This window comes from Acipenser ruthenus, chromosome 6 (assembly GCF_902713425.1).
Source record: "Acipenser ruthenus chromosome 6, fAciRut3.2 maternal haplotype, whole genome shotgun sequence".
Classification (NCBI taxonomy): domain Eukaryota; kingdom Metazoa; phylum Chordata; class Actinopteri; order Acipenseriformes; family Acipenseridae; genus Acipenser; species Acipenser ruthenus.
The window spans coordinates 41,787,761-41,808,305 of NC_081194.1; the positions used below are offsets into that span (position 1 = coordinate 41,787,761).

At 39.4% G+C, this 20,545-nt stretch overlaps 1 protein-coding gene across 1 annotated transcript; it reads left to right on the forward strand.

The window, feature by feature from the left end:
- The first annotated feature begins 1,198 nt into the window (after positions 1–1,198).
- LOC131737377 (uncharacterized) lies at positions 1,199–5,289 on the forward strand. The gene is made up of 5 exons (XM_059025937.1): positions 1,199–1,423; positions 1,827–1,957; positions 3,911–4,082; positions 4,536–4,681; positions 5,043–5,289. The coding sequence occupies exons 1-5, from the start codon at positions 1,210–1,212 to the stop codon at positions 5,079–5,081; spliced, it is 702 nt and encodes a 233-aa protein (XP_058881920.1). The 5' UTR covers positions 1,199–1,209; the 3' UTR covers positions 5,082–5,289.
- The last annotated feature ends 15,256 nt before the right edge of the window (positions 5,290–20,545 follow it).

Genomic DNA, 20,545 nt, shown 5'->3' on the forward strand with positions numbered 1-20,545 from the left:
TGATGTCTTTCGTCAGCTTCTGTATCTGATGGCTCCACATAACTGGTTGCATTAACAGCAACGGCACACTACAAGAAAATAACATTATATTTAAACATTCAGGACTGGTTTAGCATCACCTCGAATATCACTAGCCCTTGAGGTCGATTGTTATTGTGGTCTTCAAGACCAGTGCTTCTCAACCTTGGTCCTGGAGGAGGCCCACTGTGTCTGCTGATTTTCGTTACAACAACATTGTCAGTTACGTCAGTGACTGTGGTCCTAAAGTACCCCTATGCCTGCTGGTTTTTGTTCCAGTTGAGCTCTTAATTACCTAATTGGCTTAACTGAAGCCATTTAAACCTTTTCCCAGGTCTTTTGTTGTTGATGAGTTACAAAGAGCTGGATTGTGGCCCTCCAGGACTGGAAGTGAAAAACACTGATCACTCTAGCCCTTAATCTTCATATGTAGGGGCCTATCCATCCGAATTTTTTTTTAGCACATTTATTAACAGAAAAATTGATGGTATGTGAAATCATTTGAGCTGAATAAAAATATAATGTTCCACCGTAAAATAATAAAATAAATGTATTTATTAAAATTATAGAGATAATTGAATGTTCACAGATTATTAGTTCAGTAAAAAATGTTTTTTTTTTTATCTCTTAAATAGAATTAACACCCAAACTCAGTTGTAGGTAAACAATGTCTATTTTTTGGATTGATTTTATAATTATACGTGTATGGCTGCATGAAGCTTACCTGAGAATCTGATATTTTAGTAACTTTGGTGCTTCTTGCTGGGTAGTCCACGTTTCCCGCCGTTCTTTTTCTGTAAATGTAAATCAAAAGGCAATAATGACATACCGTAATTAAAATATTTTAAAAAGTATAAACATCTTATTATTATTTTTTTTACCTGTTTCTCCATCTCGATGCTGTTCTTTTTGGAATTGCATATCTAGGTTTACTTAAATACTGTTTATAAGATTGTAAACTCATCATCCAAATCTCTTCATTTGCAAAACTTTATGCAGTGCGCTTGCAGTTTCAGAAGAAGAAAAAAAACTGTAACTGATGGGATATGTAGTACTTTATACTTTGGTGGTCTATGCGATTACACCCCGTTGGTGTTATTAAGAACGCCAAGTACCAGAATGCAGAGCGGGACTGTTGGGGGGAAAAAACCGCGCAGAAAATTTAAAAACGGACGAGAAGGTGAAGGTAATATGGCGGTGATGCACGCGTTGGTGAAGTGGGAAAGCGGGGTCAACAAAGACTCTTACAGCGTGATTCCAACTGCTTGGATTCGCAATTTTGATTTATTCAGCATTGCTGATGATGTCGAAGAGACTACTCGAAGCTTCAGAGCAGAGTGGAGAGACACGAACAAACCTCCAAAAGGTGGATGGCCTGTCCATGAAGCGCAGATCATTATGACTGGTAAGTATGTTTTTTTTTTTTTTTTTAAAGTCTTTACACGGTATTTGATATGTAATATATATATAATATCACAGTATATTTGAAATGAAGGTTTATTTTATTAATTTGTTGTACTTCGTTCATACTGTTATAACATGGTAGGTGGTGCTGAGGGCGCTAAGAACTCGTCACACTTGACGACTGGCATTTGTAAGAACTATTTACTGTGTGCTGTGCTTTACAATAAAATCCCCAAACCCATAAAATAAATTAAACCAGATTTAATTTAACTTCGGTTTTGATTCAGTGTTGGCTGTCCATCTTAATTTGTATGGTCAAAGCGCAGTATTTTTATGACAAATAAATATAATCCCCAAATATCTGGACATAATGCAGGGTTTTATTTATTTTATTTTTATTTTAGGAAAAGAAGGCGAAATAAGAAGAAAACTTAATGACCTAACGAAAATGCCCTCTCCTAAAAAGAGAGTACCTAAACCAAACAAAAAACTTCAAATTTCAGATGATAGTGACCTTGATGAACCGCAGTTACCGGTGATTAAATAAATGTATTGCAGTATTTTTTTTTATCATTTTCATTCATATATATATATATATATATATATATATATATATATATAAAAGTAAGTTGGTTGTGTGGGTTCAGTTTATAAGATGTTTTTTTTAATTGTCTAGTCCATAATTTCTAGTTAAAGTGGACATTTTACTTATTTTTTACAATAAAATTAACGTGCGAGCTGTTTCTTGATGAAATGTGATTGCAAAAAAGTGTATATATATATATATATATATATACAGATGTGCTCAAATTTGTTGGTACCCTTACAGCTCATTGAAATAATGCTTCATTCCTCCTGAAAAGTGATGAAATTAAAAGCTATTTTATCATGTATACTTGCATGCCTTTGGTATGTCATAGAATAAAGCAAAGAAGCTGTGAAAAGAGATGAATTATTGCTTATTCTACAAAGATATTCTAAAATGGCCTGGACACATTTGTTGGTACCCCTTAGAAAAGATAATAAATAATTGGATTATAGTGATATTTCAAACTAATTAGTTTCTTTAATTAGTATCACACATGTCTCCAATCTTGTAATCAGTCATTCAGCCTATTTAAATGGAGAAAAGTAGTCACTGTGCTGTTTGGTATCATTGTGTGCACCACACTGAACATGGACCAGAGAAAGCAAAGGAGAGAGTTGTCTGAGGAGATCAGAAAGAAAATAATAGACACGCATGGTAAAGGTAAAGGCTACAAGACCATCTCCAAGCAGCTTGATGTTCCTGTGACAACAGTTGCAAATATTATTAAGAAGTTTAAGGTCCATGGAACTGTAGCCAACCTCCCTGGGCGCAGCCGCAAGAGGAAAATCGACCCCAGAGTGAACAGAAGGATAGTGCGAATGGTAGAAAAAGAACCAAGGATAACTGCCAAAGAGATACAAGCTGAACTCCAAGGTGAAGGTACGTCAGTTTCTGATCACACCATCCGTCGCTTTTTGAGTGAAAGTGGGCTCCATGGAAGAAGACCCAGGAGGACTCCACTTTTGAAAGTAAAACATAAAAAAGCGAGACTGAAATTTGCTAAAATGCATGTTGACGAGCCACAATCCTTCTGGGAGAATGTCCTTTGGACAGATGAGTCAAGAGCTTTTTGGCAAGTCACATCAACTCTATGTTCACAGATGAAGAAATGAAGCTTTCAAAGAAAAGAACACCATACCTACAGTGAAACATGGAGGAGGCTCGGTTATGTTTTGGGGCTGCTTTGCTGCGCCTGGCACAGGGTGCCTTGAATCTGTGCAGGGCACAATGAAATCTCAAGACTATCAAGGCATTCTGGAGCGAAACGTACTGCCCAGTGTCAGAAAGCTCTGTCTCAGTCGCAGGTCATGGGTCCTCCAACAGGATAATGACCCAAAACACACAGCTAAAAGCACCCAAGAATGGATAAGAACAAAACATTGGACTATTCTGAAGTGGCCTTCTATGAGTCCTGATCTGAATCTTGTCGAACATCTATGGAAAGAGCTGAAACTTGCAGTCTGGAGAAGGCACCCATCAAACCTGAGACAGCTGGAGCAGTTTGCTCAGGAAGAGTGGGCCAAACTACCTGTTAACAGGTGCAGAAGCCTCATTGAGAGCTACAGAAAACATTTGATTGCAGTGATTGCCTCTAAAGGTTGTGCAATAAAATATTAGATTAGCGGTCCCATCATTTTTGTCCATGCCATTTTCATTTGTTTTATTATTTACAATATTATGTTGAATAAAAAATCAAAAGCAAAGTCTGATTTCTATTAAATATGGAATAAGCAATGGTGGATGCCAATTACTTTTGTCAGTTTCAAGTTATTTCAGAGAAAATCGTGCATTCTTCGTTTTTTGTGGAGGGGTACCAACAAATTTGAGCACGTCTGTGTGTATATATATATATATATATATATATATTTCAATTTAAACTTTTTTTCTCTCTGAATACAGCACAAAATAAGAAAGAAAACCGATGGAGCTTCAAGAATTAGATCCCATAATATTCTACAGACATTTCAAGAGTCCAGTGAAGTTGAGCTACAGCAAAAAGTTAAGCAGTTCGAAAAGGAAAACACTAGACTTAAAAATGAAAACCAAGATCTTCGAAACCGTATGGTTGATGGTAAGTTTTTTATTTATAGCAAATAATTCCTTACCTTGATAAATGTTAAGTCTTCAGTAATTTAGATTCCATGTGTGATTCCATGAGTAATGTATTATAGTTGATCATACTGAAGTAATCTAGAACCACAATACAGACTTAATGTGCACTGTCTAATAGTTTAATAATACTGTTTATTAAATAAATTAAGTTTTTCAACATAACTTGTGCAAATCCTCTACAGTAATGACTATATGCATTACATTAGACCTGGTAATTCTTGTATTGTCTCTTTCTTTTCTTTTTTTCTATTTTATTTGTAGCTAATGTTAATGACCCACAAAAAGGTCAGTTTGCTAATAACATACAGCAAGTCTCAAGTATAATTGCAGGCATTGATGGTTTTGTTTTCACTTTGTATTAAATATATTACTAAAAATGATTAGCATTTAATACTAAGGTTTTTTTCCCCAGAGATTCCAGACATTTTGGAAAATCTGAAAAAAATTGTAACAAAAGCCACATTTATCAACGATGAAGCCAAAAGAGTGTCACCATCAAATGGTTCTGACAGCCCCACACCAAATTGTTCTGACTCTGACAAAGAAGCACCAAAACAGGTATAACACTCTTGGTCTAAAATATTACAAAGACAAGGTAAATATATATATATATATATATATATTGAAAAAATGTATTAGTTATAAACAATCTAATGATGCTACATTATCAGTTATATTCATATTTATAGTTGATAATAAGAATGTGATTTAGTTATGGGTGTCACAGATTCACTGACTTTATTTATTTATTTATTTTGTCTGTAAATTAATAGACTTAGAATTGAGACATACTGTGGTTTTTATAACAAATTTCTGAAACAAAATCACAGCCTTACTGATAATGTCTGAGTATTCCACTTAACATAATATAAGAATAGTTTGGGGATGAACTTGTTTTTTATTTACCATTGTCTTTTAGGTGGAAATATTCCCAGGCACTGGAGTGTATATTGACTAACTGTCCAGGATCCTTACAGAGAGGTGCAGCACGAATACATCATATGTAAGAACCCTGACGGTTGCTGTCTTTGACATTCCAACATTACTAAAGAGCAATCTTCGTGGTGGTGGCAGCAAGAGAGATCCAACTTCGGAGAAAAAGACACCTCTGGATCGCTTAAAGGTGGAAGCCATATATGGTATGTAAATGCTGTTGTACAAAATTTCTAACTCTCCTTTTTAACTCTGTAGAACAAAAAGGGTTAGCATTTCTAATGTTCCTTTGGCCTTTGTTTTAGTTTCAGAGGCTAGTTAATTTATTAATAAATAATAATACCTTACATGTAGCAGCCAGAAAGATCCCAAAGTGCTTTACAGACTCACTTCACCCACCACCCTCTGGGGTGCAGCCATTTTGTACCAGCAGATTACTACACAGCAGTTAAGGTGGAGTCATAAGAAATTTGTTAGACCTGATTGAGGAAAGCCTGACTTGGAATTTAGCCACCTCACTCTTTCAACAACACCTTGTAAATCACCTTGGATTAATGCTTCAGACATATGAATACATAATAATAATAATAATAATAATAATAATAATAATAATAATAATAATAATAATAATAATAATAAATAGTGCCATGGGATCTTTGACAATATAAACTTTCATGTCTCATGTAAATTTGACTTTTGAGCAAATACTTCACATTTCAGTCCAGTTGTGCCACATCAATGCAATGCTTAAGCAAGGTATTAATGGAGAAAAGACTGCCTTTGCATAGCTGCTTCCCCAAGTACAGATTTTACTATGAACTGTAGTGTAAGACAAGTTTAAGAGCATACACCAAAACATTTAAATACACCCACACACACAAATGTTGTTGATTTACTGTGGCAATATGTAACTAATGAACCCTTCTCAAAGATATGTGGTGCGTTTTTTAAAAGATTTTTATATATCTATGTGCAAGTCGTTAAATCTATGTGATCTATGTGGGGTTCCCTGTACCCCAAAGAGTGTAATTGGTGGTGCAATTAACAGCAAGATAAATGAACTACGACACAGAATGAAACCAGAGTGTAGATTTGAAGGACCAGATCTGTGTTTTTGTTTTGTTTTCAGGGTTGGGGTCAATTCCAATTCCATTTTTAATTCCCTTTTCAATTCAATTCCAATAAAGCCTATTCTGTGAATGCAAAAAGGAATTGTAATTTGGAATTGATTTGAAGGAGGAATTGGAATTGAAAAACAGGAATTGACACCAACCATGGTTTTCAGTGAGTGTTGTACAAATTGATATGTCAGGGCTTCTGTAAAAACTTTTTTTTTTGTTTGTTTTTGAAGACAAGCAATTTTTTGGCTGTTATCCTTTTGGGTATTGTTTAAAAAATAAGTTGTAATACTTTTGAATAGCACAGTATTTCAAAGTTATATTACAAAAACTGCATAGGACCATTGTGCTTCTTGTCTGTCCTGTCAACGTTCTTTAGGTGACCCCAATTTAATTGTAGGGGGGAATAAGAGTAAAGGTCTGAATTCTCAAAAACTGTTTTCTTTTGAAATTGTGATTTATTCTTAAAAAAAAACTGTTTATCCTTTAAAAAAAAGTTTGCAGAGTGATGTAAGTCATATGTAATGTAATAGTAGTTCTAAACTAAGCATATTACATATGAGCTCATTACATAAAGTAATGTAAATGTTACTTATTTTTGAATAAGTGTTGAAAATAAACAAACATTTTGTGTATAAATCTTGTGTTATCTTTTCTATGGAGGAAAAATACCAGGAATTATATTTATATGAAGTGTCAGTGTAGCATTCTATTTTCTGGTTACAGTGTGGGGTATGTAAACCTTTGACGACAACTATATTTATAAATGTTGTGTGTATATTTTAATGTTTTCACGTTTTTCTTCATTGGTTCATGGATATGAAAATATGTAGATTTGTATAGAACATTCACAAAATGAAGGGGTATATTTCCATTATAAAAAACAGTACATGTAAAGTATAAAAAGTATACATGCATTTAACTTATAAAAAAATCATATTTAAAGTATAAAACAATCATCAAAAATATATAAAAAAAACATTTAAAATATAAAAAACATCTTGAATAACTTATAAAATAAATCATATTCAAAGTATAAGAAACACATATTTAAAGTATAAAACAGGCATATTTAAAGTGTAAAAAAAGCATATTTAAAGTATAAAAAATAATTAAAATTATATTAAAAAAAAAACATTAAAATTATATTAAAAAAGCATATTTAAATGATTAAAAAAGCATATTTAAACTATAAAAACACATATTTGCAGTACAAATAACATATGAGGAGCAATGTATGTTACATATACAAACACATAAAATCCTTATATTGTACATACTACAAAAAGGGGCCAATTTTGTGCCAAAACCACATGGTTTATATATGAACATATATAAATACACATACAAAAGCAACATAAAAAAATAACAGGCATATAAGTTGAACATATATTGCTTTTAATATATGTAAAATATATGTTCTTTCCGTATGGGGAATTATCACGTTCCAGCACTTCTTTAGTTCCTTAGTAGAACAAGGGAAGGCAAACAGGAGGACAATTTTATTGCATAAACTACATCAGTGCTTGGTTTGTGCAGTGGCTTACAGGCAGACATACCTCAGGCAGCTTTAATAATCAGCTTTTCTGCACAGGAGTATTGAGACTGATAGACAGGAATCTGGTCGACAAAAGGCAGGAACAAGATGGACCAGCCAGTCTGTGTTACTAGTACTGAGTGGAATCATACTGTGGTTCAGTTCGCTCTTTTATGCTAAATTTTCCTCACCTCCTATGCGTCAAGCAATTAGCTCACCCCAATTAAAAGATACCTGTCATGTCAGTAAATTGAATAGTATATATATTTGTTGCAAGGAAGAATGGAGTGACAAGGAGTTGAAGGTCACTTGTGACAGCATGAAAATATAAAACAGCAAAACTCTGGGTCACTGAATAATACAGGAAATAACTTATCGGAAGGCTTTAGAACAGTGAAACTTTTAGGTTTACATAAGGTTTAAGGTTGGATCACACATAGATAACCTTTCAACACTATCTTCATTTCTTTTCATTATTTGCCTAAAGGATCTCTTGGAACAAGGAGGCTTATTCCTTTTAAAAGACTTACTTTTGACAAAATAATTTTCAGAATTTTGTCTTACTTTTACTGCCTGGGCACTATAACAATGTAACAATGATCAGTGGAGGCTGGTGAGTTTTGAGGAAGACCAAGTATTGCTTGTGAATTATCTGAATTTTTTGGTTTTTGAATTTGCTTCTGGTAAGGATGCAGAGGCTCGAGTTTTCTTTTGCTACTGTCTTTTCTTGGGTACATGCTTTCATTCTAATTCTTTCATTTCATTGTGCAACAAACCTATAGTGTTTTCTATTTCTGCAGGGATTGAATTACAGCCACTGGTTATATTTGTAATTTCATTTAGTTTTGACAGAAGAGTTTGTTTGCCTTCATCTGCAGATGCAATAGCAACTACTTGAGTTTGGTTATCTACATCTCTCAAAATGTGCAAGTCTAATGCAAGCACAGTTGAAATATGAGTACAATCTACATATGCAAGTATTTTCATCTAAAGAAACAAAAAAGGTGTTTTCTAAGACCCGGCTTGTTACTTAACTTTTTCCTTTGCTTTCACATAAAACTTGGTAGTTTTTATTTTGTAATAGGTTCTGTGCCAGATAATTCAAATGACTATCCATTGATGGGAACTTAATAGGGTCAGTACTGTTGGGCTGCAATACAACAAGCAAATGTTTGCACAGACTACCTCTTCTACCTCACATGAACAGTAACATCCTGGAGGTGAAACCACATATGACTTTACCTTTACCTTTTCTTGCCAGTTCTTTTTGATCACGGTGAGCTCTGCTCGCCTGTGTTGGTTTCAATCTACCACATGTTTGAAGTTCCAGAACTGCACTGAAATAATCATAAGCTATCCAATCTTCTGTTCCTTACATCTCCAAGAAACTGGTATTTAATGCGGAGAAAAAAAACTGTAAGAAATACAAAAGTTATTTTAAAACTTGGAGCATTTATGGCAATGACATTTGTGGCAAATGGGGGAAAGCAATGTTACAATGGATATTACAGACCTGTTTTCTCAGTTGGCTGTTGGAAACTACATGTGAAGATCATATCTACATTAAGGAGTAGTGATTTAAAATACAGTCAAATTCTGAAAACAAATCTTTATTTAATGTTTTATCATAGTGGCATACTCTGCGTTCGAGGAACTGGTACCTTCCATCAACTTAAATAAACCTGTTACAGTAAATGGTTCAGCCATGGTGGAGTGGGTTTTTCCTTAAAAACTATTCATAACAAATCTTAACATTTTTGCAATAGAAAAATTAGTGGAAAATGTATGTCTAGTATCCTATAAATATTGGTCAAATTTTTATTTTATATTTTGAGCTGAATTTGGAAGTGTGGACTAAAAACAACCATTCTACCTTTCAATCAGGTTATTTGTGTCAGATTTTCCATGGCTGAAACACCTCCCAAAGTTTGACCACATGCTGCCAATATTCCAGTTTTCTCTCAAGTACTTGACAAGTCTTGGGGAATCATCTTCAAATTTCTGAATGAAGCGTTCAGCGCATTTGTCAAAATGCTGCTGCTACAATCAACATACAAGACTACACTATATACATACTTGTTTGCTGTAACATTTTGGTCAATAGTAACCACCACATAGGAGGGATGTTCAGTGTTTTAATTTGTTAAAAACAAAATAATATTATACACAGAATTAATTGATTGTTTTACATATCTCAAAGTACATTGCTAGATAGTTATAAATAATACTTATGGATAAAAAATGATCTACAAAAGTGTGTATGGTTATTCTATTGTAACACAAAACACATGTTAAATATTGGATTTCAAATATGAACACTAAGTAATGCCAGGATTATAGTTCAAACTTACAGTTGTCTGTAACTTAATTTCACTAATGTCTCGGATAATGCCATTTCTTTTAGGTCCATTCTCAATCCCAGCAACAGCTGATTCTTTCTCCTGCATCCACCTGTGTATTGCCTTACCAAAATAATAACAAAAAAACATATATTCAATGTGCCTGTTTATGTAATTGATTACATGTTTGTATAGTCTATATATCATGGCAGACGTTCTAAACTGTGGTTTTCTCATTAACTATAATAGAGCAGTTTTGTGTCAATCGGTGAAAAAAATAAGCTTAATTATTTTTAATAGCAAACCAAAGAAAACACTCTCAAACAGACTTTTTACACAGAATCTAAATCAAGCACCTGAACTGGAGTTGAGAATCAATGCCCTTTGTGTATTGTGATTAATTAAGTGTAGCACATAGAACCAACACAACAAGGTTTTGGTCCCAGGGAATGTGTTGTGGAGAGCATTTATTTCGTTATAGTCCTTGTACACCGTGAAGCACCTGTCAATTAGAGTAAAAATACATTATATGTATTTTTGTAGTTAATTTTTATGTACTTGTTAAAAAGGAAAAGTAATTCACTTACAAGGGATTGTTGAACGTGAAATAGAAAAAAAAATACCTTGGAGAAATAAAAGCAGAGTCTCGTATTTTCCCCAAAGTCAATTCCAGAGCAGATTGTATCTCTGTACTAGTAATGATATAGGCTGCTATTAATCCATGTCCATGGTCGTCACACACTAGTGTAAAGTGGAAAATTGTAGCTATTGAGACTATTAGTGGCATCTTCAAAAACAACTGATTTTCCATAATTCATGTAATTTTCTTTCATAAGATTCGTCATTGAGACCAAGACTAGATCTTGCTTCTTATGCACATACTGCTGGTAGAAAACGACACTGACCTTGTCCTGTTTAATCATTTTAGTAACACTTGCTGCATCATTTTTATTTAGCTGTGTCTTCTGTAGAACAGATTTGCATATATTCTGTATGTCATCAGGTGTAACATAGCACTTTCTATCATTGCAGTTTACATGCCCATGCTTTTTAGCCCAGGTGTGTGCCAAGACTAGTATCAATGCAGGTCTCACACCAATAGCGATCCATTACTGAATTTCTGTCACCATTTCAGGGGTGACTGTGGAACAGTGTAGATCAGTTGGGTCTGAAGGATCATGTCCATTGTGGTGATCATGCAATCTCTCATTGATGACTTTGAAGTCAGGCCTACTGGAATCCACTGAGAAGGAAACATATGCCTTGTAGCCTACTCTCCTATAACTAGCAGCTTTCTCTGCATGTCTTCTAGTGCACTTATGGTGGAAATAGGCTTAAATTCCTTAAAAAATAACAACAACAAAAAAAACACCTTGCAATTTTTGTTTGTTTTGCATCTATAAACATAACAGTACAAATAAAATAGCAGTAATGTCAATGATTACCACTTAACAGGTATAGCTGCAAGATTATTTAGGTATCGCTGCAGGATTATTTCTCAATTCTGCAGCTATACCTAATCATCTAAGGGTTTGAACGCATCAGTTCTAAGAAACCAAGCAATGATAGGGCTGTTCAATACTTAACAATAAAGTAACAATATAGATTATTTGTACTTTTTCATAAGGAAATTAATTTTGGCACCCCTGCAATTAGAAAAAGGCTAGATTTACAACAAAAGTACAGGAGTGGAAAGAAGAGAGTAGCTAACACCAATAATAATCTGTAGTAAGTGCTTTTCGTGGCAACCATTTATCTTGGGAATGTATTCTAATATAGAATTTACCATGAACACAAATCAACGTAATATTTTTTAGAAAGTACCAATTAACTATACATACTGATGTTTCACACTTGGGTGTTGTTCTGAAGCTGCCACACAACTGTGTATTTAGTTCTATGCATCTTTGCATAAACTGGTTAACATCCATGTCATGGTTCATGACATGTACTTCGACTTTAGAGGTTTCTTTTGTTGAATGTCTTGTAAGACCAAATTTTGACAATATCCGCCATACTGCCTGTAAAAGAATATTCATATATATTATATTTAATAATCAAAATGGAAACTCACATTAGTGCAAATAAACAACCTGAGATAGTCATAATGAAATATACATTAGGCATTGTAGCATACCAGGAGGGGACACATCCTTAAAAGTGCAAAGTCCGCAGTTTTATGAAGCAAATTGTTATTTTAGGACATTTTAATAACCTGGGGGAGATAGAAAGAAAATATACTGTACCTCTGGATTTTACCGGCAGTATTGCATTCAACAATCTTGGGTACTCGGTATAAATATATACTACTTATTATATCTTTTAAATATCTTACGTTTTGTAGCTCTAATATAGGGCTAACAGTAACTTGAATCACCTAAATAAATAGTAAATAATTATTTTGAGCAGCTAGCTATGGTAGCTATACTGTGTAAAGTGGCAAGATTTAGTAGTAATACTAGTACATAGTACATGAAGAACAAGAGATATAGATATATACGATTATATGTACGATGCTTTATATATCTCTTTTACTGGCTCAAGATATATTTGTTTTAATATGAACTGCTGTAGTAATGGTACTAACCTTAACAAGCCCTTATTTTCCAAAATGACTTGCTCCGATGCACTTCAACTGTTTATCCAACTCTCTCGCGCCTCGCGTCGCCTGTCCACTTCCCAGCCGGATTTCTTTTTCTAACCCCCGCCTCTCCACTTCCAAAGCGAGGAGGTGGCACCATGGAGGCTGTGAGCCAGGATTGGTCTAAGGCAACACAATGCTCTGTACACGAGGATTGGTCAGATTCGACGTCAACCTTAGGTAGTTATTTGAGCCAAAGACCCTGGAGACGCAGTCGGCTGTTTACCGTGGAGCATGGTGGAACAGGTAATTGCGTTTACTTGGGGAAAAAAACACCTTGAATGCAAAATGCGGTGTCTGTGGTGTAACTGCAGTTTACACTGAGAAAAAAAAAACTGTTTCAGTACTGACACTGAGCCACCTCTGAACCACCTGGAAAGGTGATACCACATCATTGCCACCACAGACACGGCAATTTGCTTCTGTGTAAACATGCCTTTAGATCTACATTAAAAAATCTGAGCCAGGATTGGTCTATGGCGACACAATACTCTGTAAACGGGGATTGATCAGATTCGATGTCAACCTTATTATTTGAGCCAAAGACCCTGGAGGCTGAGTCGGCTGTTTACCGTGGAGCTTCCTCCACGGTTGATTGAAGAAATAAATCCAACAAAATGGCAAGTGGCCGAGGCAGTAATTAGTTCCAAAAAAGAAGTAGGGGAGCTTTTGGCCATCAGAGCAGAAGAAGAGATAAATGCACAGTTTGATGGAACTGTGCAAGATGTTAATGTGTATTCCACAATAGTTGAAAAGTTAATGACACGCAGTGTTGTGCTACATTAAAATCACTCTCCTTCAAATGATCTTTTTACATTCTCTCTTCCAGACTTTTCATAAGTCTATTGTGTTATTCAGCAAGTATACTGAAAAGAATCACGTACATCACGGCAGGTACCAAAGGCATTATTGTTTGATCATTACAGTACTGAACACTAGCAAATTATTTTAACACAAGAATACCCACCTTCTGTGTAAATGGGGGTAAGCCGACACAGAACCTACAATATTGTTGTGTGTAAATGATGAATTGAGAAAACGACATGCGACATCAGTGCCGGCACTGATCCCGCATTTTCTGTGTGAATGGGGCAGAGCGCCAAACTAGTCAATTAGTGCACCACCTTTTGTGCTGTACATCATTTGCTGGAGTGAAAAGAAAATCTCATTAAGTCAATCTTTCTGTTAATCGATTAGATTTTTTTAAAACAACATTTGAAGGCAAGTAGTTTTGTTAGGAATATATGTCAAAAACTACCAAGCCTATTTATAATGTCAAGCTGTTTAGAATGTCAGGCATTTCCATCTATGGACTATTAGAATTATGTACTGCAACAAAGAATCAATCAGGTTGATACATTTAACCTGTGGTATTCTATCAGTATCAGGGCTGCCTATGGGTTGTTAGAAGTATCAACTGCAACAAAGTATCAATCTAGGTATAACCTAGCTCATACAGGTTGATGTCATTTTATCACTATTGAAGTTAACCCTTTTATGGCCAGTGTAAACATTTCCAAGTGGCAAGGACTTTGTACATGAATGTAATTTTTCACGAGATTTAATCATTAGTATTTTACAATGTATTTCGTTCCATTGTATTTGTATGGTCCAGCTGTTATGTACTTTGTATAGCCTACAGTTTAAACTATTGTAACAGGGCGAGCAGCCCTGTACATTGTTTTGTTTATTTTTAGAACGGGGTCTCCCCCTCCGCCCCTGTGCAGATTGTTTTGTATTGTTTATTTATTTTTATTGTATTATATTTATGACGGCGTAGCGCCGTGTTATTGTTTTGTTTATTTTTAAAACGTGTCGTGGCAGAGGCGAGATCGGTGCTCATCCTCTGCCAGGAGTAATAATTAAAACTCGTGCAGAAGGTGGCCATCTCCCGAATTAATTAGGTGATTTAATTTGTTGCTAATCGGGAGATGGTCACCTGTTATAAAAAGCCTGCAGCTCTCTAGCTCGGGTGGGTTGTTAAAGAGGAGAGCGAGAGAAAGTTTATTTAAAAACGAAACTAACCAAGGATAGCGTCAGTGAAGGCGATTGCCCAGCCTGACGGGTGGTAGTGTTCGTGATTTGTTTTTGTTTCAAACCTTTTATTTAGCTCTGTGAGCGAGTGTTTTCTGTTTAAATATTTTATTTATTTTTGGATTGCTTTAAATAAAACGACGCCGGCGCCACTGCACCATACCTTTTGTTTTTGTTGTCCCTTCTTCTGCCGTGACGTCACCACTCGTCCATTCCTGCCACACGTGGTGTCCTGCGTGGGATTGCAGCGCCTCCAGGACGCAGGCAGAAGAGGGTACTGCATCTTTTTCATTTTTTTTCGTTTTTTGAGTGTGTGGAGGGAGAAAAGGAGACTGAAGAGGAGGATGGGAGGAAGAAGAGAGAGGAGGAAGAGCTGCAGAAGGCAGCTGCAACAGTGGCCACCAGGGGTTGTTGTGGTAAATGAGTGGTGCCCTGGTTGTGGGGAGTTTGGGCACACCGTGGCCATCTGCCCCACCCAATACCAGGGAGAGGAGTGGATGACCCAGATGGTTGACTGGGTCTACCAGGAGCGAGAGGGGAGAGAGCAGAAGGTGAGGAGAAGGAGGCAGAGAGGGAACACTGACCTGGAATGGGAGGAGCCCGAATGTCCTGCGCCTGAGCGGGAGGAGCCCGAACGTCCTGCGCCTGAGCGGGAGGAGCCCGAATGTCCTGCGCCTGAGTGGGAGGAGCCCGAACGTCCTGCGCCTGAGTGGGAGGAGCCCGAACGTCCTGCGGCTGAGTGGGAGGAGCCCGAACGTCCTGGGCCTGAGTGGGAGGAGCCCGAACGTCCACAGCCCAAGAGGGGGGAGTCGGTGCGTCCACAGCCCAAGAGGGGGGAGTCGGTGCGTCCACAGCCCAAGAGGGGGGAGTCGGTGCGTCCACAGCCCAAGAGGGGGGAGTCGGTGCATCCACAGCCCAAGAAGGGGAAGGCCGAAGGTCCACAGTCCATGTACCTGCCAGCAGAGGGAGAGTTCCTGCTGGTGCCACCTCCACCGCCCTGGGAGGACTGGGTGTCTCTCCCACCTCCGCCAGCAGAGGGAGAATACCTGCTGGTGCCACCTCCGTCTCCGTGGGAGGACTGTGAGTCGCTCCCACCTCCGCCAGCAGAGGGAGAATACTGCTGGTGCCACCTCCGTCTCTGTGGGAGGACTGTGAGTCGCTCCCACCTCCGCCAGCAGAGGGAGCATACCTGCTGGTGCCATCTCCACTGCACTGGGAGGACTGTGAGTCGCTCCCACCACCAGCAGAGGGAGAATACCTGCTGGTGCCACCTCCGTCTCCATGGGAGGACTGTGTGTCGCTCCCACCACCACCACCAGCAGAGGGAGCATGCCTGCTGGTTCCGCTTCCACCACCGCCAGCAGAGGGAACATGCCTGCTGGTTTCCCTGTTGCAGCCAGAAGGGGAGGAGCCCCTGCCGCCTTCGCTGCCAGAAGGGGAGGAGCCGCCTTCGCTGCCAGAAGGGGAGGAGCCGCCTTCGCTGCCAGAAGGGGAGGAGCCGCCTTCGCTGCCTGAAGAGGAGGAGCCCCTGCGGCCTTCGCAGCCTGAAGGGGAGGAAGCCCTGCGGCCTTCGCTGCCTGAAGGGGAGGAAGCCCTGCGGCCTTCGCAGCCTGAAGGGGAGGAAGCCCTGCGGCCTTCGCAGCCTGAAGGGGAGGAAGCCCTGCGGCCTGAAGGGGAGGAGCCCCTGCCGCCTTGGCTGCCTGAAGGGGAGGAGCCCCTGCCGCCTCGGCCGCCAGAAGGGGAGCAGCCCCTGCCGCCTCGGCCGCCAGAAGGGGAGGAGCCCCTGCCGCCTCGGCCGCCAGAAGGGGAGGAGCCTTGGCCGCCAGAAGGGGAGGAGCCCCTGCCGCCTTGGCCGCCAGAAGGGGAGAAGCCCCTGCCGCCTTGGCCGCCAGAAGGAGGAGCCCCTGCCGCCTTTACCGTCAAGAGGAGAGGAGCAGGAGCTACCTCTACCTCCACCACCACCACCATTGGGAGAAGTGGAGCTCCTGCTGCCGCCTTCATGGCCAGGGGCTCCCCTCCCGCCGTTGGCATCGCCTGGGGTCGCCTGTGTCTCCCTTGCGTCTCCTAGGGTTGCTGCCGCTGCCGTCGCCTCCCGAGGGTCCGCTGCCGCTGCCGTCGCCTGGGGTCACCAGGGATCCTGCTTCACCTGGGGTCACTACACTGTGGTCGGAGCCCCACGGAGGGCAGCTGCCGGCCATCAAGAAAGGGGGGGAGGTCAGGAGACCAGCTCCCCCAGCCGCACTTTCGTGGCTGGAGATCATGTGGTCGGAGCCCCACGGAGGGGAACTGCCGGCCATGAAGAAGGGGGGGGGGTTCAGGAGACCAGCTCCCCCAGCCGCAATTTCGCGGCAGGAGTTTGTGTGGTCAGAGCCCCACGGAGGGGAACTGCTGGCCATGAAGAGGAGGGGGAAGGTCAGGAGACCAGCTCCCCCAGCCGCAATTTCGCGGCAGGAGAGAGTGTGGAGGGAGCCCCGGAAGAGGGAGCTGCCGGCCACGAAGAATTGGGGGGTGCCGGAGATTCCACCATGGCCACCCCCCAGAAGCAACTTGCTTCCCCCTCTTCCAGGACATTGAGACTGAGGGGGGAGGTGGCCGTTGGGGCCATGTGTGCGTTGCACAAGGGGGGGGGGGATATGTAACAGGGCGAGCAGCCCTGTACATTGTTTTGTTTATTTTTAGAACGGGGTCTCCCCCTCCGCCCCTGTGCAGATTGTTTTGTATTGTTCATTTATTTTTATTGTATTATATTTATGACAGCATAGCGCCGTGTTATTGTTTTGTTTATTTTTAAAACGTGTCCTGGCAGAGGCGAGATCGGTGCTCGTCCTCTGCCAGGAGTAATAATTAAAACTCGTGCAGATGGTGGCCATTTCCCGAATTAATTAGGTGATTTAATTTGTTGCTAATCGGGAGATGGTCACCTGTTATAAAAAGCCTGCAGCTCTCTAGGTCGGGGTGGGTTGTTAAAGAGGAGAGAGCGAGTAGAGAGACGGAGAGCGAGAGAAAGTTTATTTAAAAACGAAACTAACCAAGGATAGCGTCAGTGAAGGCGATTGCCCAGCCTGACGGGTGGTAGTGTTCGTGATTTGTTTTTGTTTCAAAGTTTGTGTGGTCAGAGCCCCACGGAGGGGAACTGCTGGCCATGAAGAGGAGGGGGAATGTCAGGAGACCAGCTCCCCCAGCCGCAATTTCGCGGCAGGAGAGAGTGTGGAGGGAGCCCCGGAAGAGGGAGCTGCCGGCCATGAAGAATTGGGGGGTGCCGGAGATTCCACCATGGCCACCCCCCAGAAGCAACTTGCTTCCCCCTCTTCCAGGACATTGAGACTGAGGGGGGAGGTGGCCGTTGGGGCCATGTGTGCGTTGCACAAGGGGGGGGGGGGGGATATGTAACAGGGCGAGCAGCCCTGTACATTGTTTTGTTTATTTTTAGAACGGGGTCTCCCCCTCCGCCCCTGTGCAGATTGTTTTGTATTGTTCATTTATTTTTATTGTATTATATTTATGACAGCGTAGCGCCGTGTTATTGTTTTGTTTATTTTTAAAACGTGTCCTGGCAGAGGCGAGATCGGTGCTCGTCCTCTGCCAGGAGTAATAATTAAAACTCGTGCAGATGGTGGCCATTTCCCGAATTAATTCGGTGATTTAATTTGTTGCTAATCGGGAGATGGTCACCTGTTATAAAAAGCCTGCAGCTCTCTAGGTCGGGTGGGTTGTTAAAGAGGAGAGAGCGAGTAGAGAGACGGAGAGCGAGAGAAAGTTTATTTAAAAACGAAACTAACCAAGGATAGCGTCAGTGAAGGCGATTGCCCAGCCTGACGGGTGGTAGTGTTCGTGATTTGTTTTTGTTTCAAACCTTTTATTTAGCTCTGTGAGCGAGTGTTTTCTGTTTAAATATTTTATTTATTTTTGGATTGCTTTAAATAAAACGGCGCCCGCGCCACTGCACCATACCTTTTGTTTTGTTGTGCCTTCTTCTGGTCTGATGTCGCCCTCAGCCATTCCTGCCACACTATCAGGAATAGATAATGACTATTTGACCAATACAATACAATAATATTAATGTTAAGTTGTTGAAGGCTGCTGGTCTCTTAAAACATATAATTGAAAGAGCTGATATAGACCTTTATTGGATTTTTTGCGTGTGACAGGTTAATAAGATATGTTGAACTCTGCTATTCTATTTATGTTGAGTTCTGATAAACTCCTACACATGACTATATATTGATGGACATTACATAAGCAAATGAGAGGTCATTTTTTGGAATAAGCCTATCCTGTTCCTTCTCAAAAATGTATTTTAATAACACTTGCATTTTCATGTATCCATTTCAGTGCAATGTAGTTTCTTCATTGTAAGAAAAACATTTAATTTGATTTATGTTTCTTCTTTAAAAAATAATTCTGGGGAGAGTCAAACAAATACATCAACTTTGATTCATGTACTAAGGGTTACTCTTAATGTACTAAGGGTTACTCTTAAATGAATTCACAATCCAGTTCTGGTGTACATTTTTATGGTCAACTGAACATGACTTAGAAACTCGGCTCTCACCTGTAAGAACAGAACATCCCAAAAAACTTGGCTGAATTCTTAAAAGCAGAGCGGTGCAGAATTTGAGAAGTTATCTGAAAACCAGAGTTATCCAGAATTTGGGACGTTATCTGAAAACCAGAGCAGCATACAATTTGGGACGTTATCTGAAAATCACAGCAGCCCAGAATTTGAGATGTTTTCTGAAAAACATATATATTTACAATTAAAATAAATCACACTAACGATTATAAATACAGTATATGCTATTTGAAAGAAAAAAGTACATCACCACAGAAAGCAAACTGTTACATTTGTGCATGGCATGATCATTTATATAAATTAATAGTCCCCCATAGTTTGTTATATTATTACAGCAAAATACTACAGTATATTTTAATTGAAATATACTGTAGTAACCCTAACCCTCTCTCTCTCTCTCTCTCTCTCTCTCTCTCTCTCTTTGATCACAATGTTAAAAATGCTTCCAAGCTCTCCCCACTCGTGTTGAAGTCATATTCCTCTGACAGACAAGGCTTTGTCACCATACAATCACCTGTACTTGTTGACACAGGTGCTGTGTCAGTACATAAACACCTGTATTCAATGACACTGTGGCTGTGTCACTATGTAAATCACCTGTTCCTGTTGACACAGTGGCTGTGTCACTTTATTAACACTTGTACTAAATGACACATTTGCTGTGTCACTAAATAAATACCTACCTTTCTCAGTTGACACAGTTGCTGTTCAGTTAAATATATTGAAACAGTGTAAAACAATGGGATATACAACAGTCAAGGTGATTTCTTCACTATGTTAACAATTTTAAATGTGCTGCTCTTATACTCATTACGGTATACTTGAATACACTGCACAGTCAGCTTATCTCTCCCAGGAAAGAAAAAGAAAGCAGAAAACAAACTGGTAATAACTCTTACTTTATTCAGAGGAACGGTAGTTTCTCGTGCCAATTTATCAGCGAAGCGTGAGATTCTCTGTACAGCAAGGATAGTTAACGTGTTTTCATGGTATTGGCGCAGCAGAAGTAAATCAGCCAAAAGCACCATTTCACTTTTAATTTGTAGTTCCCTACACTCTTAAGTGAAATGTAGAAAAAAAGTCAATACCTGTGTGACAGAGAGCGAATGAATCCTAGTCAACAATCTCCCTTCCAACCTGTGAGGGCACGGTATAACTGGAACAGAGTGTCCTGTAATGGATGGTTTGGCAGTTCATTCCAGGTTCAGTCGGATGCCGGCCATCCAGGAAGGGTGCGGGGCCATGAT

What these genes read in the sequence shown, in the direction of transcription:
- LOC131737377 (XM_059025937.1), top strand. Translation starts at nt 1,210, where the DNA reads ATGGCGGTGATGCACGCGTTGGTGAAGTGGGAAAGCGGGGTCAACAAA. An exon ending in AGCGCAGATCATTATGACTG is followed by an intron (nt 1,424 to 1,826) that starts GTAAGTATGTTT and finishes TTTTTATTTTAG; the next exon opens with GAAAAGAAGGCGAAATAAGA. An exon ending in TTGATGAACCGCAGTTACCG is followed by an intron (nt 1,958 to 3,910) that starts GTGATTAAATAA and finishes CTCTGAATACAG; the next exon opens with CACAAAATAAGAAAGAAAAC.